We start from the raw sequence: 15,544 nt of genomic DNA, 5'->3' as shown, positions 1-15,544 counted from the left end.
AGAAAAGTAACACAATTGTCATATCTGAAATTGGGGAAATACAAGAGTCGTCTTTCCTCCATTGATAAGGTAGTCTTCGTAAAAAATTTGTGACTAGAAATTGTTTCACGTGTAATTGTAACATCCATATATACACTTACGTACATATATGGATGTTAAACAATATCCCATCAATTAACCAATGCTTTATCGATTGTTGTAATCTCCAGGCATCTGAATACTACTATCGATGATTTATCGATTGCTATTTTCTCCAGGCCCCGAATTTTATATAGATGATTTATCGAGTTCTTCTTTATCGGTAGATGATTTATCAAGTTCTTCTATAGATGATTTATTGAGTATTTCTATAGATGATTTGTCGAACACTTTTATAGATGATTTATTGAGTATTTCTCTAGATGATTTATCGAGTTCTTCTATAGATAATTTATTGAGTTTCTATAGATGATTTATCGAGTTTATATAGATGATTTATTGAGTTCTCTTATAGATGATTTATCGACGTCTTCTACAGATGATTTATCGACTTCTGTAGATGATTTTTCGAGTTTTTATTGATGATTTATCGAGTTCTTCTACAGATGATTTATTGAATACTTGTACAGATGATTTATCGAATAATTGTACAGATGATTTATTGAATAATTGTACAGATGATTTATTGAATAATTGTACATATGGTTTATTGAATACTTCTATAGATGACTTTTCAAGAACTTCTAAAGATAATTCATCGAGTTCTTCTATAGATGATTTATAGAGTATTTCTATGGATGATTTATTGAGTTCCTCTTTAGATGTTTTAGCGAGTATATCTAGAGGTGATTTATCAAGTTCTTCTACAGATGATTTATCGAGTATTTCTATAATTAATTTATCGAGTTCTTCTATAGATGATTTATTGACCTCTTCTATAGATGATGTATCAAATACTTTCAAAGATGATTTATCGAGTTTCTGTAGATGATTTGTCGAATTCTTCTATACATGATTTATTGAATTCTTCTATACCTGATTTATCAAATTCTTCTATACATGATTTATCGAGTTCTTCTATACATGATTTATCGAGTTCTTCTACAGATGATTTATCGAGTTCTTCTATGCATGATTTAATGAGTATTTCTGTAGATGATTTATCGTGTTCTACTGATGATTTATCGAGTACTTCTATGCATGATTTAATGAGTATTTCTGTAGATGATTTATCGTGTTCTACAGATGATTTATCGAGTTCTTCTATGCATGATTTAATGAGTATTTCTGTAGATGATTTATCGTGTTCTACTGATGATTTATCAAGTTCTTCTATGCATGATTTAATGAGTATTTCTGTAGATGATTTATCGTGTTCTACTGATGATTTATCGAGTTCTTCTATGCATGATTTAATGAGTATTTCTGTAGATGATTTATCGTGTTCTACTGATGATTTATCGAGTTCTTCTATGCATGATTTAATGAGTATTTCTGTAGATGATTTATCGTGTTCTACTGATGATTTATCGAGTTCTTCTATGCATGATTTAATGAGTATTTCTGTAGATGATTTATCGTGTTCTACTGATGATTTATCGAGTACTTCTATCGATCGTTGATTGTTATCTTCTTCAGGCTCCAGAATATTTCTATAGATGCATAGAAGAGAAATTGGGCATGAAGAGTTTGGAGGATTTAATGAAATTCAGTGACGCCATAGAAAAACTGCAAACAGAACATCCGGACATCAACAGATTAGTTCACTAGACTCAGATTGTTTCCTCTCAGATCCCTGTCCTTAGTGAAAACGAAAGTGTTGGCAGAATGTGTCAAGTTAATTCACGCTTTGTGATGGATCTACCCTGGTTCCACATAACATTTCTATGAAAATAACCTGTTGTGAATTTAGTCTAATATGACGATGTGTATTGATGTAAAACTTATTCGGTACCAATTTTGATGTAATGTGACGATGTAGATTGGTGTCATGTGACGATGTGTATTGAACCATGTAATATTAGTGTAATGTGATTGGTGTAATATAGTGATGAGTGTATATTACGAACTGCGTTTAAATATGTTTAAAATGTTGATTTAACATATTGCAAAATAGGCTAACTAGTCGAAAATTATACTCTTTTCTTAAAATAGATTATGTAGATTTGATTTCCCACAAACATTATATTTTGATGTATATAATACTGATCTTTATTTATACGTATCTGTATTTATATATGTTACATGTTTTGTTTATTCAAGCCTAAGCGGCAATATTTCAGACATATATCGGATCGTATTCCAGGTACATTTTAATCCTTACATGTCTAAATACGCAATTTGTTTTTAAATTTTAAATCAAACAATTTGAATTGCTATCCACATAATCCATTTACACATTCTACACCATGACAGGTAATTCACATGTAGATACGTAAAGATAATTGTTATTTCAATTTCTCAGTCAAAAAGTATCGTACAATTATGTACATATTACACTGTGATATTAAATTTATTTTGACCATTTAGTTACTGAAGACTATTACTCTGAATTCATGTTATGTGATTTTAGAATATACCAAATCTCATAACACACCTCGTTTTAATCCCATATCTATGAATAATGGATGTATCTCATTGACTGTTTTTGATAAATGTGAAAAGCGATAACGAACTGGGGTTTGGACATGTTGGGAGTGGATCTGGTCTGAAGGCGGTGTAAATTATGCATAAATCAGATTAAATTTAGCATTGAAGACCAGGTTAAATATTTACATTAGATGTGATGCTTCAGTTTCAGCAAGAATGTGGAGTTTAGATTACTTGGTAGTTGATTGAAGAGATTGAGATATTAAACACAAAATCCCCGTAAAAATAGTTTTCTTCTTTTATTTTCAACAAGCGCTTCATATAAAAGCATATCATATATAACACCAAGTTTCACAATATACAATCATGAACCGGCTATCTTTGCACGTGCAAAATGTTGTACATTGTACATACTACATTTACAATATGCTACAACATCATCATCATTTTTATAATTTGACATTAGACAAACATTATATATATCAGATTAGTAATCATACACCTATCTTTTTACTATGCTACAAAAGTTATTTCTGTACAAAATGCATGTTGTGTGATCATAAGGGCTAAGTATTACATACATAATGGGACGGATTCGCACATGAGATAATGTACATTTATTACAGTTAACTGTTCCATATGTAAATAGGAACACCACAAGTTAACGCACTGGTAATTCGTATTTGATTTTGCCCCAGAACCACCGCCGCTCGTTTTTCTTCTCTCCGGGAGAAAACACCTTTCTTCCTTTTACTCGAGACTTCCACGGTTCGTTTTCTATCATCTCGTCTGCCTCGGGATGATATTTGATAAAGATAATTCGTCCATTATTTAATTCTAATATTTCCGCTCTCTGACACTCGAATTTACACCATTCATTCTCGTCATATTTGTCAGATAAAATGACAATCACTCGTTTACTTTTCTCCATATTTTCTATGATGGAGTCTGCTTTGTCTTGACCAAAGATGAGGTCCCGCACGGGAACAAAAAACCTATAGCACGGTTTCTCTTCCTCAAGCCGTTTGACGAATTTTCGAAGCACCCACTGGCGGATGTGGATGTTGTTGTCATCGAACGATACATAAGCGTCGTATTCCGCTAGAAGTTCTCGGTCGACGCGATACTTGTCCCACGGATGGTACCGAAAAATTCTGTACAAGATAACTTTGGTTTCGTAGGGGCACCTTTTGGCCCAAATAACAGCAATGATGACTAAGCTTAGCAAGATTGCAAAGCCGATTGTCAGCCCAATAGCAACGTCATAAGTACAGTTCAGCAACCTCTCCGTCACCTCACGTATCAGGTAGACGTCGTCATCGTCAGATGTACATTGGATATTACGATTAGGGTTGTCTGAAGGTGCATAATTGATCCACTCTGCCATCCAAACCATGTCGCAACTGCACTTGAAAGGATTGTTCTTTAATTCTGTTAACTCGTATCGCATTAAGTACCGAAGGTCCTTCGGAATGCTTTGCAAATCGTTGTTTTCCAGGTTCAAATGTGTTATTTGTTTCATTTCTTTAATTGCCGTACTTGTAACGTAATTAAGCCCATTTCCGGAGAGTGAAAGATCAATGAGATACGATGTGTAGTTTCTGATAGACAATGTTTTGATTTGATTATTATCCATTTCCAATTTCAGTCTTTCGTATTTGTTATATGGTAACGTATTCGGTAACTTTGAATTACTTCTGTTGTTACAAATCACATGAAACATGTTATCATCAGGTTTGTCCTGACATAAGCAATCAGCAGGGCAGTCCTCTGTCACATTACAAATTAAGTCATTCAAATCGACATCTTCTAAAATAGATTTTCCTTTCAGTTCTGGTGGTCCATCGCACTTAACTTCAATAAGATTCGTATCCGCGTGTTTGAAGAAGGAGTTCTGGTATCGTTCTGAAAAGCCATGCAAGTTACAGTCACAGAACCACGGATTGTCCCGGATGTCCACGTTGTATGTAACGAAGTCGGTATAATAATCCGCTTTCGGAGCAGGGTTGTACTGACGAAAAAAGTTATCGTTCCAGTGTCTTAATTCATTGTTACGTAGGTCGACGCTTGCATGGTAAGGCTCTCTCAAATTGTACGTCCAATTCATCCTGTTTGTGAAGTTAACGATAAAGTTGTTTGAAACATCAAATTTCGTCAAAGCTGGGGGAATATACGCCCAGGGTTCCATGGACACGAGTTGGTTATGTGCAAGGTGAACTTCTTTCAGCGCGGAATGATATCTTGTAAAGGCTTCTACACTAATGAAATTTATCTTATTGTGAGAAAAATCAACAGTTCTTAATGCAGTCTTGTCTTTAAGAATCCAATCGTCCAAATCTGTCATGGCGTTGTATGAGACATTTAGATGCTCTAGAACGCGCAATGTCCAGAAGGCATCTTCAGCTATATAAGAGATGTTATTGTTACTTATTTCGAGTTTTTTTAGTTGCCAGAAATAGCCGGTGTTATCAAGCATTGTGAAGTCACTGCTGGAAATATTGGTGATGAAATTTCCGTTTAGCTTCAAAATCTGCGCACTTCGTGCAGCATTACAAGATTTATTTATGGCTTGTGACATGCTGTGGAAAGTGCAGTTTGAAAGGTCTATGGTAGATGTCGACTGGCACGTGTCACATCTGTTTGTTGCACTCACAAATGCAGCTAAAATTGAAAAGATGGCATATGGGATGTAAAGGTGGTCTCCCATTTTTTTAACCTGAAAAGGAAAGGAAAGTTTCTTTAAAACATTTCAACAACATTTAGTAAAGTTTCTATTTTATACTGCCATGCAAACTCATTTTCGAAATCACATGAGAGGGAGAAGACGTGTTGTCTCTTGTGATAGTGACCTTGTGATAGTGACCTTGTGAACTGATAATATCCCAATACTTTGAGATTCATAAAAATACACATAGAAATTAAAGTTTGGTACATTTGTGAGAAATTGTAAGCCTTCCAAGACGGGCAATGTGATTCCTATTTCTCTTATATAGGCTGAAATCGACATCCATGTATGTAGTGCAGAGGAGATTCTGCCTATGCATACACTCCATTAGTTATCACCTGTTTGGGCGGTGATGGTAATACTAATAAATGAAAGGTTTGAACATATCTCATTTCCTAATTTCGATACATTAAATCATCTAATGGGTCACTGTACAACATGTACGGAACGGAAAGAGATAAGGAACTTAATGCCCTGTTTTAGCCCTTTATTTACCAATAATGCAATTTAAATTTGTTCCCTTGAGGTTTGTTGCTAATTGAAAGAGCATTACACGGAAACACTTGGTTTCTAAAGATAACCCGTACTTGTTGTCTAAAATTAGGTCACTATGGTGGAATTTTCTGAATTCCATGCAAAGAGCGCACTTTATCAACAGTTTGTGGACATTGTAATTGTGGCTCTGAATTTTATGAATGCTGTGCACTGTATGAAGTCATTCTTTGTATTGATTATTGAACTTGTCATTTTTCGCTTGATTGTTAAAAGCATCATCAGACATTATTCAAACAAGTGACAGATATACTTGATTTTCGGTGATGTCATGTATATATTTTACGTATATATTTTTGTATATAACACAGTCTTGGTTTTTTTTTCTCTCATTTACCTGTTTATAAATATGTTTTATACAGGACCACAGTGTGAACTAGTCATTTGATACTAATTGTAATATCCTGTCTAAAGAAAAGAATTTATTATTATCATTAGGCCTACATAAATGTACCTGTAACAGCTAATGTATAAGTAAACTTATGCTATGGAAGACTTAAAGTATCTGGTTTATAATCTTCTTACGGGTATGTAAATAGAATATATGTATTGGAAACTTTTTACAGCTTTGTACGTTTGATGGAATAATCTTTACTAAAGGAAGATGCCCACTGTTATTCGGAAGTTTATAAAAGGGAATTAAAATTTCCATTTTCCACAATCATACCATGGCGTATTACGGGTACTTTGATCTTTAAACTGCTGCTTATGGACACGAAACAAATATATATTGTTAGTGCTTTTAAGTGAACCTATTTCGTATACAAGTAACAAGTGTACACCGAAAAGGAGATAGCTTTACAGTTGACAAGTGTTGTCGATGCCGACAATACAGGCACACAACACGGAACCACGTGTGTGTACACGTCATGTTGTATTCATCTCTCTCTCTATTGTTATGAATAGACAATACATGTAATTCGTATTGAACCAAAATTTGAAAAATTGAATAATGCACATGCAACAACACACAGAACTTACCCTGCTGACTGCGGTCGCCACAATGCAATATTCCCCTCTACTTCCCTGTTTTATTATAAACCCGTCAGCTTATTGGTTGCACTAGGTCACATGCATATCTAAAAAAAAAAGTATCAATAAAAAGCCTTATTCTCACTGGGTAGGTTTTAAAACCAATCGAGTCTTTGGATGTTAAATTAGGTCAAGAAATAAACCACTACAGGTTTAAACTTACCTTTAAAGGGAAATACCCGGGTTATTTTACAAAGGTCGTATATATATATAAAGTCAAAAAATAAAATCCAATACTCAAACAGATAAACATAAACAAATAAGATAGATAAAAGTTTGAGAATTGGATTTCATTTTGTGACTTTATATATATATATATACGACCTTGTGTGTGTGTGTGTGTGTGTGTGTGTGTGTGTGTGTGTGTGTGTGTGTTATAACACAGTAGGTCTAATGTGAGCGACACCAGATATTTCCAGGCACGTAGAATGAGGTGGGAAGGGGGTGTAGGAAGCGTTGATAAGCAAAGTTCCGGTTAGACTGGAGTGGATTTCTCTTTAACTTCTAAGTATGCTTTGTAAGATGATGCTTAATATGGAGGATAAGATCTTCAAGCAGTTCTGAACATCTTTCTAAAACGGAGTTGGTCAGCAGCGAGGGCGAGGAAGACAACCATATAGGTACAACTACAAAATAGGGGGCTTCCGGTACACATGTACTTAAGTTAAGATAAAGCTAGTGCTACGAAAACGTATGTTATCACAAAATAATGATAGAACTATTTTTACTATAAGAGCTTTAGACAATTCTCACGGTAACAAAACATTTTAATCAGCTGTAGTTACAGGAAAAAACACTCTCATCACGTAGTTATGGAACAGATGAGTCGTCCGGTGAGGACGAAATCGGTGGTAGGGGGGGGGGGGGGTCTTTGAAGGTCTGTTACTGAAACACCCAGAATTGAACCCGACGCTGAGGGAGTTCGACAGTCATTTCCAAGGTAAGGAGAGGATTAACAGCTGAATTATTATCGTTTTATTACTTTTTGCTATGAAATAACAACCTTTTCAATTTCTGTCTTTTCATTACTTTTAAGGTAACCCCATACTTGCAGTTTTATCCAATGCAAGTTTAAATAGTATATTTAATTCCATTTATTAAAGTTAAGACTGATAAATTATCAAATATAATATATGCATGCGGGTCGTAATACTATTTTTAAAAGATGCGAGACATAAACAGAATCATATATCACCATCAGAAAAAATTGTAATTTTCCTTAAACAGTGTTATCAAAATTTCATAAAAACTGGATATGATGATACAAAAGGATTCATAAGCATTTCATGAAACTGTTTCTTCACAAAAATATACAAAATGTCTGTAAAAATAAAGGAAATCTATTGCATAATAGACTTGATTAAGAAATCAACAAGAGGCCATTGGGCCACATCGCTCACTTGAGTCACCCTGGCCCATATCTGAAGACTTTCCATATACATGTAAATGTCAACTTCGGGGGGGGGGGGGGGGGGGGCATGATTTTAACAAACTAGAGTCTGCACTATGTCAGGAAGCTTTCATGTAAATCTCAGCTTTTCTGACCCAGTGGTTCTTGATAAAAAAAATTAAATGACCCCCTATTCTTGCATTTTTGTGATTACTCCCTTTTGAAAGGGACATAGTCCTTCATTTGAACAAACTTGAAAGCCCTTCACCGAAGGATGCTTTTGGTCAAGTTTGGTTGAAATTGGCCTAGTGGTTCTGGAGAAGAAGTCGAAAATGTAAAAAGTTCACAGACAGACAGACAGACGACAGACAACAGGCGATCAGAAAAGCTCACTTGAGCTTTCAGCTCAGATGAGCTATTAAAAACAGTTATTGCCTTTGGATTCAATATTTTGAAACATATCATTGATTATTCATCTTATAACTTTTGAAATAGTTTTTTAGCATGCTTTTTGGCAATAACTATCTTAAAAGATTCTAACCAAATTTATGTTCCTATCATGAATAAATCTAAATAAATCATTGATTTCGCAAAACTAATGACATCACAGGAGGGTGGAATTACTTTATAAGTGTAGAATTTCAATCTTTTCATTACCTTTGACTTTAGAGTTTCAGTATTTCAATGTTTTCACCCGCCGTAAAATGGATGAAATACTGCCAAAACAGCATAAAACCGTAATCAATAATTTTTCATTACATTTGACTTTAAAGTTTCAAACTTTTCATTACTTCTAACTGTACAATTTCATTATTTTTATTAGCTTTGATTGTAGAATATTTAATGTTCTGATTGACCTTGACCTTGCCAAAACGACTTTGAGAGTCATCAATAATTCTTGAAAGGAATTTTTTATTTACAAGGTATATGTTCTGAGTGTCCTTGACCTTTACAAAATGTTTTTGAGTGGCCTTTCTTTGAGACCCATTTACCTGTTACTTAATTGGGTGATATATATGTACATCTATGACCAATAACTGCCTAACACTGTTGAAATGAGGAACTCTTTCCTTGTATAAGGTATATATTCTGAGTGACCTTGACCTTTCCAAAATGCCCTTGATCCAAAGGCCAAAGGAATATTTGTAATGAATCATGATAAATTTCTGATAAATGTCTTAGGAGATGGGAACTTTATATAAAAAACCTGTTGAAATAAGGAACATTTACACGTTCTGAGTGAAATCAACCTTTTCAAAATGACCATGGCATTTGTGATCAAACAAATTAATTTTTGATAAAAAGTTTAGGAAATATGAGCTCTGACGGACAGACAGACACCATAGCAACTACTGTAAATTTTTAAATATATGCGATCAATTTATCATCGCGTAATATCGCTAGAGACAACAGTAGCGAAATACAACCATAAGCTTTTCTTTTTCTGTCGTTTAAACACATGTAAGAAATCTTGATTAACAGACCAAACGCGAATTTATGATCACGCAATTTGACGTATATACATCTCGCCGGGTACTCGTGTAAAATAAGGCATCTACAGTATTTGCTTCCCCAAATTGAAAGTTTATGTACATTTGTGATCAATCAATTATTGTTACATAAATATGGGAAGTTGACAATGGAGAAGCTGATTCATCCGGTTTGTCATAAAGTTAAGTTATTTGCCGTAAATATCTATTTTTAATAAAATATTTTAGTGCGAAGCAGATGTGGAGTACTCTGTTGTGTCTTTTATTTCGAGTTCACAGTGATGTATCAATTGGACATGTCATTGAAAATGATTATTGTTAATAGACAAAACATCGTCGATATATTAAATGTCGAGTTGAAGTCCACAGCAAGATTATTTTTTCTTTTCATGTAGAAGCTTTTGAATAAATTCTGCTTCATCAAAATATAAAATCAGCATGCAGTTTTATTTCCATATAGATATCAATTACTTACAGCTTAAAGAGATGGACGGCAAAGTAACAGAAGATACATTCTCAGAATTGTATACGCTACTTGACAAATGCATCGACGATCCTTTTCAAGACAAGGCAGGATTAGAAGATAGGCAAGTGATGGGAAATTATCTACCAGGCATGGGTATGTTGTGTCTGATTGTCAGATGGGAAATTATCTACCAGGCATGGGTATGTTGTCTCTGATTGTCAGATGGGAAATTATCTACCAGGCATGGGTATGTTGTCTCTGATTGTCAGATGGGAAATTATCTACCAGGCATGGGTATGTTGTCTCTGATTGTCAGATGGGAAATCATCTAGCCAGGCAACCGTTAAAATTTCATATTTCCAATGATTTGCCTTCGATAGCTTTAGCAGTTGTAATGATAGTCAATATCCTCGTGAATGTGAATAATGAGCGTATGAATCTTGAAAATATAGTACGACTATTTTAACGGCTAGAATTCTGACGGAAATGAAAGTGAAATGTAAATTCAATTTTGTAAAATACATAATGGTATGAACTGCAAACATTATCGCCAATAGCGTCGCAGTTCGTGCCCTCGTGTATTCTTATTTTCGAAACATTGACATGATTTATCTTATTTCCGAAACATTAACATTATTTATTTTATTTCCTATAAGCATCGACATGATACATGTATATTCTATTTCTTGAATGTTGATATGATTTATCTTATTTCTTGAACATCGACATGATTTATACAAAACAAACAGAGGCTGGTTGCTATAGCTTTGTAGTTAGAGCGTTCACTTTGTGAGAAAGAGGATGTGAGTTCGAACTCCGCTCGTACGTTGGCCGCATGAAAATACGTAAGAATAGGTAGTTATTTCTTCTTCGCACACTCAAGCGGCAGGCACTAGCAAGTTAAAGAATCCTCTATGATATAGATCTGAATTTGCAGCTCGTGACGTCTCAATTTCAGTGAAATATTCTCGAAAGGATGTGAAACAAACAAATTTACTATCCACTTTTGATAACACGAGATAGATCGAGTTCTTCTATAGATGATTTATCGAGTATTTCTGTAGATAATTTATCAAGTTTCTATAGTATATAGATGATTTATCGATTTCTTCTATACATGATTTATCGAGTTTCTATAGATGTTCTACAGATGATTTATCGAGTACTTCTGTAGATGATTCATCGAGTACTTCTACAGATGATTTATCGAGTATTTCTGTTGATAATTTATCGAGTTTCTATAGTATATAGATGATTTATCGATTTCTTCTATACATGATTTATCGAGTTTCTATAGATGATTTATTGAGTTCTTCTGCAGATGATTTATCGAGTACTTCTGTAGATGATTCATCGAGTGCTTCCACAGATGATTTATCGAGTATTTCTGTAGATAATTTATCGAGTTTCTATAGTATATAGATGATTTATCGAATTCTTCTATACATGATTTATCGAGTTTCTATAGATGATTTATCGAGTTCTTCTATACATGATTTATCGAGTTCTTCTATACATGATTTATCGAGTTCTTCTATACATGATTTAATGAGTATTTCTGTAGATGATTTATCGTGTTCTTCTACATATGATTTATCGAGTACTTCTATCGATTGTTGATTGTTATCTTCCTCAGGCTCCAGAATATTTCTATAGATGCATAGAAGAGAAATTGGGCATGAAGAGTTTGGAGAATTTAATGAAATTCAGTGACGCCATAGAAAAACTGCAAACAGAACATCCGGACATCAACAGATTAGTTCACTAGACTCAGATTGTTTCCTCTCAGATCCCTGTCCTTAGTGAAAACGAAAGTGTCGGCAGAATGTGTCAAGTTAATTCACGCTTTGTGATGGATCTACCCTGGTTCCACATAAGATTTCTATAAAAATAACCTGTTGTGAATTTAGTGTAATTTTACGATGTGTATTGTTGTAATGTGACGCTGTGTATTGTTGTAATGTGACACTGTGTATTGTTGTAATGTGACACTGTGTATGGTTGTAATGTGACGCTGTGTATTTTTGTAATGTGACACTGTGTATTGTTGTAATGTGACGCTGTGTACTGTTGTAATGTGACGCTGTGTATTGTTGTAATGTGACGCAGTGTATTGTTGTAATGTGACACTGTGTATTGTTGTAATGTGACACTGTGTATTGTTGTAATGTGACACTGTGTATTGTTGTAATGTGACACTGTGTATTGTTGTAATCTGACACTGTGTATTGTTGTAATATAACGCTGCATATTGTAATGTGACGCTGTGTATTGTTGTAATGTGACACTGTGTATTGTTGTAATGTAACGCTGTATATTGTAATGTGACGCTGTGTATTGTTGTAATGTGACGTTGTGTATTGTTGTAATGTGACGCAGTGTATTGTTGTAATGTGACGCTGTGTATTGTTGTAATGTGACGCTGTGTATTGTTGTAATGAGACGCTGTGTATTGTTGTAATGCGACGCTGTGTATTGTTGTAATGTGACGCTGTGTATTGTTGTAATGTGACGATGTGTATTGTTGTAATGTGACGCTGTGTATTATTGCAATGTGACGCTGTGTATTGATATAATGCGACGCTGTGTATTGTTATAATGCGATGATGTGTATTGATGCAATGTGACGATGCGTAAATGTGTCATGTGACAATGTGTTATTAGTGTAGTGTGTTTGGTGTAATATAGTGATGTGTGTATATTACGAACTGCATTAAAATTTGTTTAAGGTGTTTAGCTATGTAATTATTGTCATATTGCAAAATAGGCTAACTAGTCTAAAATTTTACTTTTTTCTAAAAATAGATATGTAGATTTGATTTCCCACATACATTATATTTTGATGTATATAATACTGATCTTTATTTATACGTATCTGTATTTATGTATGTTACACGTTTTGTTTATTCAAGCCTAAGTGGCGATATTTCAGACATATATCGGATCGTATTCCCGGTACATTTTAGTCCTTACATGTCTAAATACGCAAAAAAATTAAATCAAACAATTTGAATTGCTGTCCACTTAATCCATTTACACATTCTACACCATGACAGGTAATTCACATGTAGATACGTAAAGATAATTGTTATTTCAATTTCTCAGTCAAAAAGTATCGTACAATTATGTACATATTACACTGTGAAATTAAATTTATTTTAACCATTCAGTTATTGAAGAGCATTTCTCTGAATTCATGTTATGTGATTTTAGATCATACCAAATCTTATAACACACCTTGTTTTAATCCCATATTTATGAATAATGGATGTCTCTCATTGACTGTTTTTGATAAATGTCAAAAGCGATAACGAACTGGGGTTGGAAATGTTGGGAGTTGATCTAGTTTGAAGGCGGTGTAAATTATGCATACACCAGATTAAATTTAGCATTGAAGACCAGGCTAAATATTTACATTAGATGTGGTGCTTTAGTTTCAGCAAGAATGTGGAGTTTATATTACCTGATAGATTGATTGAAGAGGTTGAGATATTAAAAACAAAATCCCCGTAAAAATTGTTTTCTTGTTTTATTCTCAACAAGCGCTTCATATTGATCACTGTTCGTTATCTTCACCTTTCATAAAAGCAGATCATTGCACATGCAAAATACTGTACATTGTACATATTACCTTTATACAATATGCTAAAACGTCATCATCATTTTCATAATTCGACATTAGACACATATTATATATATCAGATTAGTAATCATACACATGTCTTTTACTATGCTACAAAAGTTATTTCTGTACAAAATGCATGTTGTGTGATCATAAGGGGTGAGTATTATATACATAATGGGACGGATTCGCACATGAGATAATGTACATTTATTACAGTTAACTGTTCCATATGTAAATAGGAACACCACAAGTTAACGCACTGGTAATTCGTATTTGATTTTGCCCCAGAACCACCGCCGCTCGTTTTTCTTCTCTCCGGGAGAAAACACTTTTCTTCCTTTTACTCGAGACTTCCACGGTTCGTTTTCTATCATTTCGTCTGCATCAGGATGATATTTGATAAAGATAATTCGTCCATTATTTAATTCTAATATTTCCGCTCTCTGACACTCGAATTTACACCATTCATTCTCGTCATATTTGTCAGATAAAATAACAATCACTCGTTTACTTTTCTCCATATTCTCTATGATGGAGTCTGCTTTGTCTTGACCAAAGATGAGGTCCCGCACGGGAACAAAAAACCTATAGCACGGTTTCTCTTCCTCAAGCCGTTTGACGAATTTTCGAAGCACCCACTGGCGGATGTGGATGTTGTTGTCATCGAACGATACATAAGCGTCATATTCCGCTAGAAGTTCTCGGTCGACGCGATACTTGTCCCACGGATGGTACCGAAAAATTCTGTACAAGATAACTTTGGTTTCGTAGGGGCACCTTTTGGCCCAGATAACCGAAACGATGACTAAGCTTAGCAAGATTGCAAAGCCGATTGTCAGCCCAATAGCAACGTCATAAGTACAGTTCAGCAACCTCTCCGTCACCTCACGTATCAGGTAGACGTCGTCATCGTCAGATGTACATTGGATATTACGATTAGGGTTGTCTGAAGGTGCATAATTGATCCACTCTGCCATCCAAACCATGTCGCAACTGCACTTGAAAGGATTGTTCTTTAATTCTGTTAACTCGTATCGCATTAAGTACCGAAGGTCCTTCGGAATGCTTTGCAAATCGTTGTTTTCCAGGTTCAAATGTGTTATTTGTTTCATTTCTTTAATTGCAGTACTTTCAACGGATGTAAGCCCATTTCCGGAGAGTGAAAGATCGATGAGATACGATGTGTAGTTTCTGATAGACAATGTTTTGTGTGATTATTATCCATTTCCAATTTCAGTCTTTCGTATGTGTTATATGGTAACGTATTCGGTAACTTTAAATGACTTCTGTTGTTACAAATGACATGAAACATGTTATCATCAGGTTTGTCCTGACATAAGCAATCCGGAGGGCAGTCCTCTGTCACATTACAAATTAAGTCATTCAAATCGACATCTTCTAAAATAGATTTTCCTTTCAGTTCTGGTGGTCCATCGCACTTAACTTCAATAAGATTCGTATCCGCGTGTTTGAAGATGGAGTTCTGGAATCGCTTTGAAAAGCCATGCAAGTTACAGTCACAGAACCACGGATTGTCCCGGATGTCCACGTTGTATGTAATGAAGTCGTTATAATAATTCTCTTTCGGGTCAGGGTTGTACTGACGAAAAAAGTTATCGTTCCAGTGTCTTAATTCATTGTTACGTAGGTCGACGCTTGCATGGTAAGGTTCTATCAAATTGTACGTCCAATTCAT

The 15,544-nt window shown here is 34.5% G+C and overlaps 2 protein-coding genes across 3 annotated transcripts in view; one reads left to right on the top strand and one right to left on the bottom strand.

The window, feature by feature from the left end:
* The window catches only part of LOC125649989 (uncharacterized), a 19,156-nt gene extending 13,871 nt beyond the window's left edge, over window positions 1-5,285 (top strand). For both annotated transcript variants that reach the window (XM_048877910.2, XM_056167147.1), the window contains exon 14: window positions 1,618-5,285. In XM_048877910.2, coding sequence (XP_048733867.2) covers window positions 1,618-1,749 — 132 coding nt within the window. In that variant the 3' untranslated portion in view covers window positions 1,750-5,285. The remainder of the gene's footprint in view (window positions 1-1,617) is intronic.
* Window positions 3,230-15,544, bottom strand: LOC125649991 (protein toll-like). The gene is made up of 4 exons (XM_048877913.2): window positions 15,145-15,544; window positions 14,102-15,052; window positions 6,827-6,894; window positions 3,230-5,284 (listed from the first exon to the last, which is right to left on the bottom strand). The coding sequence occupies exons 1-4, from the start codon at window positions 15,542-15,544 to the stop codon at window positions 3,230-3,232; spliced, it is 3,474 nt and encodes a 1,157-aa protein (XP_048733870.2).

This window comes from Ostrea edulis, chromosome 5, assembly GCF_947568905.1.
Source record: "Ostrea edulis chromosome 5, xbOstEdul1.1, whole genome shotgun sequence".
Taxonomy (NCBI): Eukaryota; Metazoa; Mollusca; class Bivalvia; order Ostreida; family Ostreidae; genus Ostrea; species Ostrea edulis.
The sequence above is the reverse complement of the archived record's forward strand: the minus strand, read 5'-3'. Positions and strand labels throughout refer to the sequence as shown.

Excerpts from the sequence above, each read along its gene's own strand:
- LOC125649991 (XM_048877913.2), bottom strand. The coding sequence starts at position 15,544 with ATGAATTGGACGTACAATTTGATAGAACCTTACCATGCAAGCGTCGAC. Across the intron at positions 15,053-15,144 it reads TAACATGTTTCATGTCATTT|CATTGTCTATCAGAAACTAC; the intron begins GTAACAACAGAA and ends AATCACACAAAA. Across the intron at positions 5,285-6,826 it reads TGGCGACCGCAGTCAGCAGG|GTTAAAAAAATGGGAGACCA; the intron begins GTAAGTTCTGTG and ends TTTCCTTTTCAG.